Source organism: Bubalus kerabau, chromosome 2 (assembly GCF_029407905.1).
Source record: "Bubalus kerabau isolate K-KA32 ecotype Philippines breed swamp buffalo chromosome 2, PCC_UOA_SB_1v2, whole genome shotgun sequence".
Classification (NCBI taxonomy): domain Eukaryota; kingdom Metazoa; phylum Chordata; class Mammalia; order Artiodactyla; family Bovidae; genus Bubalus; species Bubalus kerabau.
In genome coordinates, this window is record NC_073625.1 from 13,433,705 (window position 1) to 13,450,435 (window position 16,731).

Sequence of the window (16,731 nt, forward strand, 5' to 3'; positions counted from 1 at the left end):
TTTGCATTTTACTGCTCTTCTGTAGTGGTTTCATCCCAAACCCTGCAGTCTTTGCCATGTTTGTCTCACACCCTTGACACCGACTCTGTCGTAATGATCAGGGTTGGGAGAAACGAGCTTCTTTCTGCTCTGGGAATAAGTGTCTTATCCTTTTCCATCAAAATACATGGACGAAGAACAAAGATTACAAGGGGATTTCTAGGTGGTTACTTAAGTATCTGCTTTTTTTTTTTTTGAGCAAGAAAGAAGAGGGAAATGTTTAGGCATTTTATATTGATTTTAATTCCTTATCTGGTATCCTATCCTGTTGAAACTATGATCCTTCCTCACATTTATAAAATGTCTTTACTTATTATACAATCTTTGGGTTCCGCATCTGCGGATTCAACCAACATCAGATGGAAAATAGTTGGAAAAACAATTCTAGAAAGTTCCAGAAGACAAAGCTTGGATTTGCGGGGTTTTGGCCTCTAGTTACACAGCATTTACATTGTATTTGGTATTATAACTCATCTAGAAGTGATCTGAAGTGTGCTGGACACATGCACAAGGAATGTGCAAGTACTATGCCCTTTTATATAAGGGACTTGAGCACCCTCAGATTTTGGTATGGGGGGACGTCCTGCAACCAACCCGTTGCTGATACCAAGGGATGACTCTATTTGAAATTTATAATAATCTTATGAGGTAGACAAAGGAAGGAAACTAAGGTATAGCAAAATTAAATAAGGAAACTGAGGTATAGCAAAATTAAATGACATACTCGTGGGCAGGCAATGAAAACAGGCTGGAGGCTGAATTAGCCTCTGGGTCTGTTAGTCTTGAGCTAGTCCCCAAAAAGACACACATGAATGGCATTGACCTCACCATGTAGACTAAGACCTCTGACTTTTAGAAAAGCTCATTTCATGTGGAGCCAGGCTTTTGAAATGATATAATTTCTCTATCTATATTTTCTGAATGGTAAGAAGTTTCATTAAATGACTATTTGATAGAGTTCCTATCTCCATCAACGATTGCCTCTAATGTCTATGACTCATCCTGTGCCTTCCTGGGAAGTTGTCTGGACATCGATTTTTTTTTTTTTAAGATATTCAATGGCATGAATATGGAACACTCATTTGAATTCCATTATAAAATTGAGGTGCCTTCTGTGGGAAAACAAATTGGCCCTAAGATATAATAAAATTGTACTTATGAATGTAGTAAATCTTTTAAAATGCACATTTAAGGAGAAAATTATGACTCTCCAAATAATTTTTTTAAAACAACTTTCCACAGTACCTAGCTTTGTGGCATTTTTACATTAGGCCAACATTCCCAAAGGCTTAGAGAAAAATACAACACTCTCAATTCAATTAGATCTAACAAATTATTAAGAAGTCATTCAATTGTTATCAAACTCTCTCCTCAGGATTTAAAAGAATAGCACAGTCTGTTGGTTGCTAAGACCCCACTGATGAACATTTTGCAACATGTTCTTTCTATCTGAAATGAAAGGAACCTCTGGACCGGAAGGCAGACATAAATTATATCAAAAGAAAGACATAAAAAATACAGCAAATGTTTATAGACAAATGGGTTCTCACAATTTTGTAAACCACAGAAAAATGAATATAATGGGGGAGAAGATACACTTCTGGAAGCAGAAATCGAAGGAGACTAAATAATTCTACCAATTCAGTTGTGCACTAAAAAAAATAAAATAAAGATAGAAGGCAGGTTCACTATATTCCTACCCATTTGTGCTTCCCATTAGTGTCATTAAGCAGTCAGAACTCCAGGATTCTTTTCCCAGTTGTAATGCCACTGCTTGTTGTCTTTAATCTAGAAATAATTAGTAATAGCAGTGGGGCTTCCCTGGGAACTCAGTGGTAAAGAATCTGCCTGCAATGCAGGAGACGGGCAAAACTCAGGTTCGCTCTCTGGATGGGGAAGATCCCCTTGAGGAGGAAATGGCAACCCACTCCAGTGTTCTTGCCAGGAAAATCCCATGGACAGAGGAGTCTGGGTAGACTGCAAGTCCATAAGGTCACCAAGAGTTGAACACGACTGAGCACACAGCAAACTCATTTAGCAAAAAAAAAAAATCTATAAACTTCCATATTGGACACTTCTCAAATGCAGACACCTGAATTTCATGTAATAACATTGCCAATGCCCTGAAAAAATTACCAAGTTATAAATTCTTTTATGTCAGTGTTTAGCATCAAAAGTCAGTGCTTCAAGGAACTGTTCAGGATTAATTGCAAAACACAAGTGAAATGTGTTCTGTTCTGGAAATCAGAGAAATGAAGCTGGGGGAAAATAACTGAGAGCATTCAACCACTGGTACTAGAATAGCCATTATGTAGCATTTGAGTGTTTCTATTCCTTTAAGCCAGCTTCCCTGATGGGGCCATGGTAAAGAATCTGCCTGTCAATGCAGGAGACAAGGGTTTGATCCCTGGGTTGGGAAGATCACTGGAGAAGGAAGTGGCAACCTAACCTGGAATACTTGCTTGAAAAATCCCTATGGACAGAGGAGCCTAGTGGGCTATAGTCCATGGGGTTGCAAGGAGTTGGACATGGCTTAGTGGCTGAAGAAGAAGAACAACAGTCTCTTAAGCAGAGCTTTCCCTGTATAAGATACCTCTTTACCATCATCATTTTCCAGCTGTTATTCAGCAGCACCCACCCTTGCAAAGCTCGTTTGGGCATAAAAAAGTGTCTCTGCATTTGTGGCTGGATGACCCATGCCATGTGTGCATGGGTTTCTGTGGGTGCGTGTGTATAGTTCCTTGTGTTGTTTTAACATGTATGAAAGGCAGTGTATACTTCTGAGTACCTGAACCTCTTGCACAAACGATCCAGGAAAGTGAGGCTGACCCTGGTGTCTCTTCTGCCTCCCTCGTTGTACCTAACATGACTGTCATTTTAAAATTCGAAACAGAGGCACAGACATAGTGCTGTGTGTGCTCAGTTACCTGGCCATGTCTGACTCTTTGCGACCCCATGGCCTGCAGCCCCCCAGGCTCCTCTGTCCATGAAATTCTCCAGGCCAGAATACTGGAGTGAGTAGCCATTCCTTCCTCCAGGGGAATCTTCCCAACCCAGGGATCAAACCCAGTTCTCCCACATTGCAGTCAGATTCTTTACCTTCTGAGCTACCAGGGACTCAGTGTTAGTAGATGTTTTTTTCAAATTAGTGACCTCTGTTTCCAGAGCTAACATTCTGCATCATCCACATGAGGCATTGCTTCTCCCAGAGGTGGGAGAGGAGGCCTGGCCTTGTAGCTGTGCCCTTTGGAATGATGGCCTGGGGTCCTGCCCCCTGAGCGGGGTAGACACCTTTCTAAGTCACTCTACCACAGGTCTTGGCCCAGGAAAACTGGGTGATGCCTTTGTGGTCTTCTAAACACAAACTCAAGCCAAACCTGTCTCTGATCTTTGTAACAGGGGAACTGACCAGGAAAATTCCCTTGCTCTTTTTCCATTTTTTAAAATTCCTCCTGATGAACCTGGATATGAATAAGATGAGGAATCCACAGAAGAAGATTGCAATGGAGGAAAGAATAAACACTGCCTGGATCTCAGTTGTACAAGATAATTTCTCCATGCTTTCCTCAAGTTCATCCTTTGGCTTGGTTACAAACATCTTGAGACAGAACTGTCCAGCGGCCTCCTCTGTGATGTCATGATCACACGGTAACGATTCCAAGAATTAGAGTTCAGTGCGTCAGGGTCTTAACCTCCTCGTGCAGCAACAGTGAAGGGGTCTGGTAACCAATGAGGTGCCGACTCACAGGATGCAACTGAATGAGCAGAAGGTCCAGGACATGGGTCTTTGGAAGACCGGGATTCTAGATGGGATGCTCTTACTGACTTTCTCCATGACCTTGAGAAAACTGCATCCTTCATGGCCACGGTCAACCGGCCATCTATCTGGTTTGTGCAAGCAACTTTAGGAGAGCTTTTTTTTTGAGTGAGATGACCTTGAGCCACACGTGAATCCACAGGCTGACTCTTCTCCTGAGTGATACCACAGTCTCAGTATCCTCAGAGGGACAGATGAGAGGAGGACTTCAGGATTTTTGTGTATCCTCTCAATCAGAAAGGCAGAGTACAGGAGTTGCAGGAGGCAACTTTGTGAGGGGGAACACTGGTTGGTTGCTTTTGAGCTCAGGAACCCATTCTCCCCATCCCTTCTTTTATGGGACCCTCTCCTTTCTTGCTTTTATCCCTGCCCTGTCAGCAAACCCTTCGGTCCAGTAGAGGTAAAGTTCAAAATGAGAGCAATAGCTTTTATTTCCTCTGGTGTTTTCAAAGGTGTAAGAAATGTCATGCCTTTCAGTGTGCACGAGTAGTGGGCAAAATGTCAGTGCCCGGCAGAGGGGCTAGTTCCCCCCAATTATTGTGAAGATGAGTCATCTTCATGCTGTTATCCTTTGGGGCCCGCCTTGACTCAGCTACCTGTGGCAAATGACAGCGATAGCTTTTCCTGGAAAGGCTGCCATGGGCAGATTTCCTTCTCTTCAGTTTACCTATAATTTTCACAAAAGGCTGTCATTAAACTCGCTGGCTAGCAGAGGGCAGCATGATAAAGAACTCTGTTCTAGGAGTCCGAAGCTCTGAGCTCCAAACACAGTCCTTCTGTTAAGTTACTATGTGGGATCTTCCAAGTCACTTAGTTTTTTATAGTCTTATTTTAAGATAATACAGACTTGATGCCATCTTTAAGAACTCAATAAGGTAGTGGGATCGTATTGTGAAAAGTATTGCTTAGCTAGTAGAGTTCTTTTTATGAATGGCATTGATTCTAAAGAAAAGGAGGAAACAGGCAGATAAAGGAAGGAAGGGAAGGGGGAAGGAAAAGAGGGAGGGAGAGGAGGAGGAAGGAAGGAACAAAGAAGGAAGGATTTTGTTCATATCACACACTCACACTATATGCCCATAGATACGTGGAAAATAAGATCACAGTTTCCAAGTCGAAGTTCATTCACATTGTTGACTTAGTCTGATTAAGCTGTCAACACCAATGATATTTTTCCACTTCCTGACATTTGTCGTTAAATATAGTCAAAGTATTACTGTCCTCTGAAAGAAGTGCTATCAGCCGAGTGTGTATATGCACAGGACATGGTGGTGGGATGTGTGTGTGTATACACAGTGGCATGGTGTGTGTGTCTGTGGGTATGTGCCTCCTAGCATGCAAGCAGATACTATATTCCAAGAACTGTAAGCATGATAGAGAATAAAAAAGACTAGTTCATCCCCTCCCAGGGGATCCAGTTGTCAAAGGAAAACAGTTACAATTAGAAACTGGCCACATGTCCGGGGAAGAAGTCAAGTAAGTAGAAGGAGGACCCTCACCCAGCTGAGGCTCCCCAGATGTGCTCAGGAGGCTGTCTTGAGTATGCCGATTGTGTTCGAAGCTGGGGTCTGAAACGGGGGAAGCTACCTAGGCCCAGAGCCCCTGTGGGCTTGGGGGAGCTGGACAAACGCTGTGAGGCTGGGGGTCTCTCGTGGGTGAAGGTGGAAGGGAATTGGCACTTATGCACAGGCTGGTTGGTTGGAAAGCAGTGGCCCAAGAGAAGGCTGGGGATGTCAGGAGGGAAACTTCGTGTTCCAGTTTTCGATTAAAAAAAAAAAAAAAAAAATATATATATATATATATATATATATATATATATATACACAAAAAACTCCATCTTGGGACTTCCATGGAGGTCCAGTGGTTAAGAATCCACCCCAGGGCACAGGAGCTGAGTGCCTGGCCTGGGAAGAGCACCCCTGCTGCGGAGCAACTCAGCTGGTGCACCGCAGCTACTAGCCCACGGGGAAACGGCTGAAGGATTTTAAAGAAGAGAGTTAAGTGAGCGAATGCCGGTCATAAAAGGACGGTCCTGGCTTCCACGCAGAGAAAGCACTGGTCCAGAGAAGAGGTCAGTCCAGGCAAGATGCTGGGTGGAGACAAGTGGGCAGGGGTGAGTCAAGGCAGTCCAGGGAGTCAGGTCTGCAGGCGGGGATGAGGGCGTGGCCGCGTCCAGGCTGACCCCTCCCTCTGCCTGGTACTTCCGGGTGGTCCTGGGGGGGCCTTTCATTGCTATGCCTTTAAGATTGCACTTAAGAAATGAAGACTCTGCTACTGATGAACTTTTTTTTTTTTTTAAGTTCAGATGAATTTTTTAACATGCCAGTGATTTCATTAGAAAAATAGCTTCACTTTGTACACATCTCTGTAATTTACCTCTGGGCACTCAAATATTCTGGAAAAATTATACTTTATAATGAGACTGAATAAATGTTTCATTTAAAAAATTTGCTCTCTTCAAGAAACATGCATCTGAGAAAGTAAGAACTTCATTTTTTAAGTGTACAGAGCAACACTCACGAACGCATGTGTGCGTGTGTGTGCCTGTGCTTTTAATGCTTCTGAAAATAACAAATCATATTGCCATGTTATCTTTTAAGGGCCTAAAAGCATCCAACCCAGTTAATGATTCAACCCTCCCTTCCACTTTGACAAGCAGGGGTTTATTTCATACCCCCAGCTACACCCACAGCAACGGTCAAACACACTGGTCAAGACGTATTAGGCCTCAGTTCAGGCAGCTAGTCAATGACAAAACCAGGTCTAAAGTCAAAGATGAAGATGGTGTCACCTCCACAGGACACTCACTCCACAGAAGAAGCTGTTTCTGAGATAAGCATCTTCTTGCTGACTTAATACATCCATCACTTTGGAAATGCTACACCGTCTCTCAAGATGTTTCCAAGAAGCTGTTTGAGTCACCACATCTTTACCTTTCAACTTCTTCATGGTTTAATTCCTCTCCGTAAATTTGCATGGAATAGGCGAGATAGTAGATGAATCAATCTTAAGGAAAGCTTTCTTTTGAGGAAATACGATTTAATCCATATTCTATTTACATCTCTGAGCTATTGAAACCCATCCTTTAAAAAAGACCTTGCACTTTTTCCCTTCACTCTGGTGTTCCCCATTTATTCTGAGTGGACAGAGCACAGAAGATGGTCCACTGTGGTAGGGATTTTAGCCCAACAGAATGCCCATTCTGTTTTTGGTGAGCATATGTTTTTAGGAATTATTGGCTTTTTTATTATATATTTTATAAACAATGTACTTGTATTTAAAATCCAGACAGAAACTTCCAGTTTTGTTTTTTGTTGAATTAGTTGGTTTACTTCTGAAGTGGAAGTCTTGCCATGGGCTTCTAATGCATTTCCGATCCTAACCATCGCCTCAGTAAAGTGAGGAGGCTATTCTGGTGTTTGAGATTCTACCAGCTTTGACACATTATGAATCTTTAATTCTGTAAACCCAGATTAGTTCTCTAATAGATTGTAAACATCTTTCCATATTCCACTCTCTGACCTCATTTCCCATATGGATTCTTTTTCAAAACGAACAAGAAACTCATACAATGCAATATCAAAGGAACCCAAACAACCCAATTAAAAATGAGCAGAGAATCTGAATAGATATTTTTTTTCCAAAAAAAACCTTACAGATGGCCAACAGACACATGAAAAGACGCTCAACATCACTAATCACCAGGAAAACGCAAGTCAAAACCACAATGAGATACCACCTCACACCTTTCAGAATGGCTATCATCAAAAAGAAATTGCAAGGGACTTCCCAGGCAGTTCAGTGGTTAAGACTTCACGTTCCAATGCAGGGGGTACAGGTTCGATTCCTGGTTGGGGAGCTAAGATCCAACATGCCTTACAGCCAAAAAACCTAAACAGAGGATGGTACACATAAAAATATCTTCAAAAAAAAAAAAAAAAAAAAGAGAAATAGCAAGGATAAAACAAAACCCTCATGCACTGTTGGTGGGGATGCAGATTGGTTCAGTCATTATGGAAAACTGTATGGAGATTTCTCAAAAAATTGAAAATAGAACTATCATATGGTCCAGCGATTCCACTTCTCAGTATTGATCCAAAGAAAACACACTATATCAAAAAGGTACATACAAGCTACATTCATTGCAGTATTATTTACGGTAGCCACAATATGGAAGCAACCTAAGTGCCCATCAGCAGATGAATGGATAAAGAGGAAGCGGTGAAGGAGATGAGAAATAGGCGAGGAACATTAAGAGGTACAAACTTCCAGATGCAGAAAACAATAAATGAGCCACAGGTACAAAATGTACAAAATTAAAAAAAAATGAATAAGATGTAAGAAGCACCATTTCTGAGTGATTTTTTTTTATTGAAAGGGTATCTCCTTTGATAAGTTAATTTGGAACACAATTGTATTTCTTTTCAGGTCCCAAGGAATTACTTTTCTTCATAGAAGAAATACACTTACCTATTGGGAGAAATATCAATAACCTCAGATATGCAGATGACACCACCCTTATGGCAGAAAGTGAAGAGGAACTAAAAAGCCTCTTGAGGAAAGTGAAAGTGGAGAGTGAAAAAGTTGGCTTAAAGCTCAACATTCAGAAAACGAAGATTATGGCATCGGGTCCCATCACTTCATGGGAAATAGATGGGGAAACAGTGGAAACAGTGTCAGACTTTATTTTTCTGGGCTCCCAAATCACTGCAGATGGTGACTGCAGCCATGAAATTAAAAGACGTTTACTCCTTGGAAGGAAAGTTATGACCAACCTAGATAGCATATTCAAAAGCAGAGACATTACTTTGTCAACAAAGGTCCATCTAGTCAAGGCTATGGTTTTTCCAGTAGTCATGTATGGATGTGAGAGTTGGACTATGAAGAAAGCTGAGCTCCGAAGAATTGATGCTTTTGAACTGTGGTGTTGGAGAAGACTCTTGAGCGTCCCTTGGACTGCAAGGAGATCCAACCAGTCCATTCTGAAGGAGATCAGCCCTGGGATTTCTTTGGAAGGAATGATGCTAAAGCTGAAACTCCAGTACTTTGGCCACCTCATGCGAAGAGTTGACTCATTGGAAAAGACTGTGATGCTGGGAGGGATTGGGGGCAGGAGGAGAAGGGGATGACAGAGCATGAGATGGCTGGATGGCATCATTGACGTGATGGACGTGAGTCTGAGTGAACTCTGGGAGTTGGTGATGGACAGGGAGGCCTGGCGTGCTGGGATTCATGGGGTCACAAAGAGTCGGACATGACTGAGCGACTGAGCTGAACTGAACTGACTGAAGCCGTAATCTCTGATTCCATCTCTAAATCCAGAACCTCGTTCCCTGGGCTATTTGATTAGAAAGATGCTGTTTTGGGAGAGAGGCCATGTGTTCCTATCTCTCTGTTTGGTCTCGCATCCCTTCTCACTAATTTGCTTTCTCTGCAGACTTATACTTCATTTTGGGTATTTACAAACTGTATACATGGGTCAAATACATGGGGTAGGTAGGTTTACTTGGGTGAACTGCTAGGTTCAAAGTAAAGAATTTCCACAATATCTTTAAATTTCTGATTTTTTATTTCTGACTATTGTACTAGACATTTGGAGAGTGGTCCTCACAAATTCCAGTACAAGTAGAACAAAAGTGTTGAGACAGGAGCCTTCCCTGTTTGGCCAGTAGATGGAAGTATTTCATAAGGAAATAGGCAAAAGCAGGGTTTTGGTTGGTTGGTTCTGGTTTTGTTGTTTTTAAGAGGATGGACAAAGATGCGGACAAAGGCCCATCTAGTCAAGGCTATGGTTTTTCCAGTGGTCATATATGGATGTGAGAGTTGGACCATAAAGAAAGCTGAGTGCCAAAGAATTGATGCTTTTGAACTGTGGTGTTGGAGAAGACTCTTGAGAGTCCCTTGGACTGCAAGGAGATCCAACCAGTCCATCCTAAAGGAGACCAGTCCTGGGTGTTCATTGGAAGGAATGATGCTGAAGCTGAAACTCCAATACTTTGGCCACCTCATGTGAAGTGTTGACTCATTGGAAAAGACTGTGATGCTGGGAGGGATTGGGGGCAGGAGAAGAAGGGGATGACAGAGGATGAGATGGTTGGATGGCATCACCAACTCAATGGACATGAGTTTGGGTAAACTCTGGGAGTTGGTGATGGACAGGGAAGCCCGGCGTGCTGTAGTCCATAGGGTCACAAAGAGTCAGACACGACTGAGTAGCTGAACTGAAGAAGATGGAAGACTCATCCCAGAAAAGAAGTAGAAAGGAGAAATGAAAAACAGAAGCTCAGAGACAAGTTCTATAAAACACAGAGCTTCTAAACTGACTAAAAATCCATTTTCTGTTGAGGTTTTCTCTATCCTCTGTGACTCTGTCCCTTTTGAAAGAATAGAAGGATAAATTAAACAGTTCATAACTCTGGAGTTGTTTTTTTTTTTTTCAATACAATCTCTATGGATTCTTGAGAGTCTGAAAAAAATCTTTTCAGGAGAGTGAATAATGCAATCAGCCTCTCCAGCAATCATGCCAGCTGAACATGAAGCTGGTGACCTCACTGGAATGCTTAATGCCCATCAGCAAGAGTGGTGTGAGAGGAACCACAGCGAGGCCTGTGTTGGCAGCTCCAACCAACGATTCGGGCTGGGGTTCCAGTGCAAGAATCACAAAACCATTGCTGTGTCCTTCCTCTTGCCTGCTCCTGTTTAGAACTACTGGTCTACCATGGACAAGCTAAGGTGGATAACCAAGCATTGTACCAGCAGCTGGTTGCGTGAGTCCTCTGGGTACTGTGTGAGTGTATTTCCAATATCTCAATTTCAGTGAACTGTATGTTCGAGTTTCTAGGCAAAATCATATCCAACGTGGAAATTAGATTGAAAAACGGAATTGTCGCCAACAGCAGAGGAGATGAAAGCCATCATTTCTGTATCAGCTCCCACTGAATTGGTGCACTCATCCACATACCCCTCTCCAAATGCCCCAGTCTCCTTGTGAGTTTCAGCAGGAGATGAAAGGACTGGATTTTTAGCTCTGTGTTTGTTTTGGGGAAACAATCCAACAGTTTTCCAAGTATGTCAGGAGAGAAATGAAAACTCTATAGATAAAAAATAATTTCTAGAAACCAAATTTCTTTTCATCTACATATTTTTAAAGAAAATCCCAACAAATAACAAGCATGCATGAGGCAAATGAAATGCTCTGAGACTGGTTAACATCTTCTAAAACAGAGCTCAGCTTATTCACCCAGCTCTATTATTTCCCTCATCAAAGGGTAATGTTGCCCTCTTTATTAGTATTTCTGACTTTTTTCATCAGCATTGTGATTTTAATTGCATTTGTCTAAAAACTGCCTCTATAAGCAATGCCCTTGATATAGAGTTTCAATGTAACTGCTGCATTAATACACTTATTTTCCTCTTGTAGTATGTCCTTGAATTAAGGGCTTTTTAAAATATAATATGCAAAAACTATGTAGATAAGCATTGAGGTATAAGAATTATTGAGCATTAAATCTATTTATCCCCAAGTTCTTTTTTTTAAATGAGAAGATTGCAATCAAGGCAGAGGAATATATTCTTCAATTTATGAAAGCAAAGTTACCATCCCCACCCCCGACCCCCGCCCAATCCAAATGCATGGCATTTTGGAAGGAAAAAAGATAAACCTACAAGGGTTAGTCATTGTCAAGCTCCAATAGTCAGTTTCTTTGGTAAGATCTTTAGGCCTCCTGAGTATTTTAAAACATCTTTTGATCTCACTTCTAAGAAGCAATGAACTTATTTGGGGGGTGGAGCAGGAGAATGCTATAGAAGAACGATGGATCGCAGCCTTTCTGGACAGGAGAGACAGGGAAAGGAGAAAGCAATTTGCTGGCAACATATTATTTGCTGGTTGAGAAAGTCAAACTCCATGGAGCAGCCATCGCAGAGCAAGCTCCCTGGCCCCTCCTCATTTACACTGTCTATAACCACTAGAGCTGAGAGCTGGGGCCGGATGCCACTGCGCTTCACAGTCAGCCCTCTGTATCTGTGGATGTGAAACCTGGCAGATTCGAAGGGCCAACCGTCCCATGTCATTTTATTTGAGACTTGAGCATCCGGGGTTTTGGTGTGAGTGGTCCTAGAACCAACTTTCTGGGGACACCAGGGACCACAGTACTCACCAAAGCAAAGATGTGTGTGTGTGTGTGTGTGTGTGTGTGTGTGTGTTAGTCACTCAGTCATGCCTGACTCTTTGTGACCTTATGGGCTATAGCCTGCCAGGCTCTTCTGTCCATGGAATTCTCCAGGCAAGAATACTGGAGTGGAGTGTTTGCCATTCCCTTCTCCAGGGGATCTTCCTGACCCAGAGATCAAACCCTTGTCTCCTGCATTGCAGGCAGATTTTTACCATCTGAGCCACCAGGGAAAAACACCAAAGCAAAGGTAGCTCTTTGGAAATCTCGCCATTAGGGAGCAACAGCGACTAATTTTTGCCTTCAAGGCCCTCCCCAACCCTACTTCCCTCCCCCCACCCCTTTAAAAAAAAGGGTTAGGGTGTTTTTTGTGTGTTTTTTGTTTGTTTTTTCCACCTTGGGGCACAGGTGAATGAGCCCTTCTAAAAGCACACCTTTGCAGCTTCCTACTTAGAGCTGGGGAAGAAATGGAGTCCTGAGAAATGGTGGATAAAACAAAGCCTGTGTTTCTCCCTTTGTTTGTCAATGCTGCCTTGGCTCAGCTCGAGGAAGCTGGAGAGAGGGGTTGTTTGGGGCCCTGCACAGGAATCTCATGAGTTTGGGAATGGGTTGCTCTGGAGACCTTTCCCCTCTGGATTTTCAGGAGTCAGACAAACTGAACTTAGGTTTGCAAAGTTAATCCTTGCCCTGAGGCACCATCCTTGGATTAATAAATCTAATGAAAGAACCAAAATAGTAAATCATTTTATTGCATTTCCACTCAAAATGTTTTCTTCTGCTTGGACCTTTCTTGCTGCAAACACTATTTTATGAGTGATCTCAACCATAGATAATCCAGATTTCCCCCAGAAATTAAGAAATAGGGGAATCTTTATTTCTGGGCTTCCCTGGTGGCATAGTTGCCAAAGAGTCTGCCTGCAGTGCAGGAAACATGGGTTCCATCCCTGGGTCAGGAAGATACCCTGGAGAAGGAAATGGCAGCCCACTCCAGGATTCTTGCCTGAGAATCACATGGACAGAGGAGGCTAGTGGCTACGGTCCATGGGGTTACAAAGAGTTGGACACGACTGAGCGACTAATACTTCTTTATAAGATTCATTAATGAGATGATACAAAACAAAGCACCAGGGGTTGCCAGAGGGGAAGGATGGGAAGGAGGACTAGATTGGGAGTTTGGGATTGACAATGATTTTGTTAATTATTCAAAGTAATCGCGCCTTTAATACATTTGCTAATTGTTTCCTATTTTAGAACGCATATTTGGCTACCACACTGTGTGCTGTATGATCCATTGTAAACTACTGATACCAGTATTTTCAAGGTTAAAAAGGAATGAGTTCAATGTCTTCTCATCCCATTAAAATCCAAACATTCAAAGTACATAAAGAGAAAAAACGTGAGTGAGCCTCCCTGGTGGCTCAGCTGGTAAAGAGTCTGCCCGCAATGCACGAGACCAGGGTTCGACCCATGGATCTTGGAAGATCCCCTGGAGAAGGAAATGGCAACCCACTCCAGTATTCTTGTCTGGGAAATCCCCAGAGGAGTCTGGCAGACTACAGTCCATGGGGTCGCAAAGAGTTGGTCACGACTGAGCGAATTTGCTTTCTTTCAGCTTCTTCATTTGAACTGGTTTCATCCATCCACCCAAACATCATTTCATCAAATAGATATTTCTGTGTTCTCTATGCTTTTCCTCCTCCTGATGTTACACTAATATTGGGGATACTAGAATAAACAACAACAAAAACAAACCAAAGCAGAGAAAGGTAGAAGAAATTCAACAAGTCTCCCCTAGAAAGACAGGAGTGCTGTAAGAAAGATGGCCCAGGACTCTTCCTTGGCTTTGAGAGGAAGGATTTTTCCTAATCCTTTCTGCAGCTGAAGAATAAGTTTCTGGGGACCCTTTTGGTTTCCAGACTTTTTTTCCAAACGTGCCACACATTGGTTGCCATTCTTTCTCGTCCTACGTCCCCCACCTGCTTCTGGAGTGAGGCAGCAGCTGGCAGTAGGGATGCTCAGAATCTAGTACCCCAGCCCAGCCAAACCACACTCCGATAATCATATCATTAACCTTGTGATCGGATGTGGGGTTGGGGACGAGCCAGGTCAGCTTCCCTGAGGGCTGAGACTCCCTACTTTGAAAAACATGCATTTCTATCTAATGGGCAATCTGTCACTTGCCTTCTAATAGAAATCAGCTGCTCCTAGAATAATCATTAAACAAACTGACAGCATGCGAGAGCTGGACTTCCCAGCTTCAGTGCTGCCTGCCTGAATCAAGCACGTGGAATGAAAACAAGCACGACACATCACTGCACATCCTTTAGAAGCTCATCAGTCACAGGAGGATCACAGGCTCTGCTGACTCTTCCCCTGGAGAGTCCAGGGGTCCTTTGTGGCCAGGGGCCAGTGCCCTGGACCCCAAGTGATGGCTTTGAGTCTTGACTTTGCCACCTACCAGTGCTAGGGCGAGAAAAGTCTCCTGGGAGATACAATACCTACCTCGAAAATGTCTATCTCATGGATTGCATGAGAGTCAAGTAGCTGCTATGAGAAAAAGCACCTTGTGAATTTAAAGATTTAAGCTCTCAGTGCGACGGCAGTTTGGACACTCAATAATCACAGCTGTCAGGGCTCCATATTAAACACTTTATGCAGATGGTCTCACCAAATCATCACACAGTGCCTGGTAGATATCAATTCCCCTACTTTAGAGATGGAAGATTTTAAGTCCAGAGAAATTCAACATTTCGCCCAGGTCTCTGAGCTAACAAGTGGTGAAGATGATTCAAAGCCTAGTCCATGGTCCAGCTGACTCCAGAATCAGTATTCTCATTGATGGGGTTTGGGACAGGTCACCCCAAAATATGGCAACTCAACATATTAAATATACTAAATGAATTTTTTTTTTTAAATGGGCAGAAGCAGGTTTTTTTTTTTTTTTTTTTAACTGCCTTGTCATCCTTCTTCCCTGAAACAGGTCATAAAGCTCCCCTGTGAAAAGTAACTCTCCCTATGCAGGGCAGGACAAAAACACTCTTATCACCAGAGACAGGAAATTTAGGGTCAAAAAGGCTGTATAAGTGAACCTTGCTAAAGTCACCCTTATCTTTCTAGTTATTTCTTCTCCATGAATCACCCCTGGCCCAAGCCCTTTGTGTCTTTTCCATTCTTCACAAATTTACTATTTCTTGGACAAAATAGCTTTTGGATCTGGTCACTTCCTCTGTTTTCATTCTTCAGTGTTCGCCTTCATCCCCATGTAAAAATTCAGTTCTCTTTGTATGCTTTTCTCTGACTGTCTTGGTCAGATTGGTTTCCAGACCAAGCCAGGGACCCTATAAAGATGGAAGGAAATTTTTTTTCTTCCTCGACATCACTGTTTCCTCCTCTGCCTCAAGAGGATTGAGGGAACTTTGTCCTCTTCTGAATCACTGTTCAGCAATGCTGCCTGACAGTTGGCCTGTTACATACAGACTGCTGCCTTTATCTTGGGGCGGTGGGGGGGGGGCAGATAAAACCCTTGGCTTCTGAGGCTGCTTCCCTGCAGAGAGGTTAAACCTCCTTCCTCCTCTTAGCCCTCGTGATTCATTACAAAGGGGCACTCGATACTAATGAAGGCTCTTTAATGGCCTTTATAGAGCTATCCTGATTGCCTCCAGTGCTCTGATTTGGAGATCTTGTTGTTTCTTAGGGGAGCTCTTCAGACTAAGGAGAGAAGTGGGCATGACTTGGAGGCAAAGAGGGGAGGGTGCTGAGGGATGAGGCCAGTCCCTACACCTAATTAGCAGCATTTTGCAGCTGCCACGGAGGAGAGCTCTTCTAAGGAGAAGTCACAGTAAGATGCTGTGATGCTTTAATGGCATGACCATCTCCTGGGAGACAGGAAAGAGAGGACTCTGGGTGACTGGCCCAGGTCCTCTAGAACTACTTTGATTTGAGGTCTCATCCCTGGAAACTGTTCATAACAGGGGAAGAGCTCTGATACACTGAAATGCACTGGGCAGAAAGGCAGATAACCTATCAAACATCATCTGACATTGAGTATTTGAAGTGTGTAGTTGGAATTATATAGCATTACTTTTAAGGTACATGATCCTTGTTTAGGGTAGGGTTGGCAGTAGGCATTTACTTCTTGCATATTTGTTTCATTTTGGAAAAAAAAATCAGTAAGCTGAGATTTATAGATCTTCTTTGGCTCCTCCACTGCATTTTGCAGAATCTGTTCACACTTTAAAAAAGATGGGTTTGGTGGAGGAGATGGCTGTGCAGAGAAGGGAGACACACAAAAAGCAGAGGGAAACTATGAGGAAGCTTTTAGTGCTTAATTAGAACCTCAGGTGTGCAGCCCTAAAGAGGGACATGAGACCAGATGATTTTTCATGGAGGAGACAGTAATAAGGAGCAGGCAGAGTTCAGAGGATGAAGGAAATAGAGAAAATCATTCCAGCTGAGAAAAGATCATGAAATTCAGGAATGAACATACATGCAGAGGGGAGGTGGGGGGAGAAACATTGTGAGCGGACTCAGATCACTTGGGAAGCTTGGTCCTCGGGTCTGTCTGCACATGAGAATCACCCGGGATGCTTCAGAGTCGACACATGTGCCCTCCCCAACGTTCTTTTTGTTTTAGAAATTTACCTGCAAATATAAGAGAAATGAGATTTGCAGGTAAATTTCTAAAACAAAAAGATCGGTGGGGAGGGC

The 16,731-nt window shown here is 42.9% G+C and overlaps 1 protein-coding gene across 1 annotated transcript in view; it reads right to left on the reverse strand.

Moving 5' to 3' along the window:
* Positions 1-3,637, reverse strand: part of KCNU1 (potassium calcium-activated channel subfamily U member 1) — a 153,013-nt gene extending 149,376 nt beyond the window's left edge. The window contains exon 1 of the mRNA XM_055567104.1: positions 3,449-3,637. Within this exon, the coding sequence (XP_055423079.1) occupies positions 3,449-3,637 (189 nt within the window). The remainder of the gene's footprint in view (positions 1-3,448) is intronic.
* Positions 3,638-16,731: the final 13,094 nt, after the last annotated feature.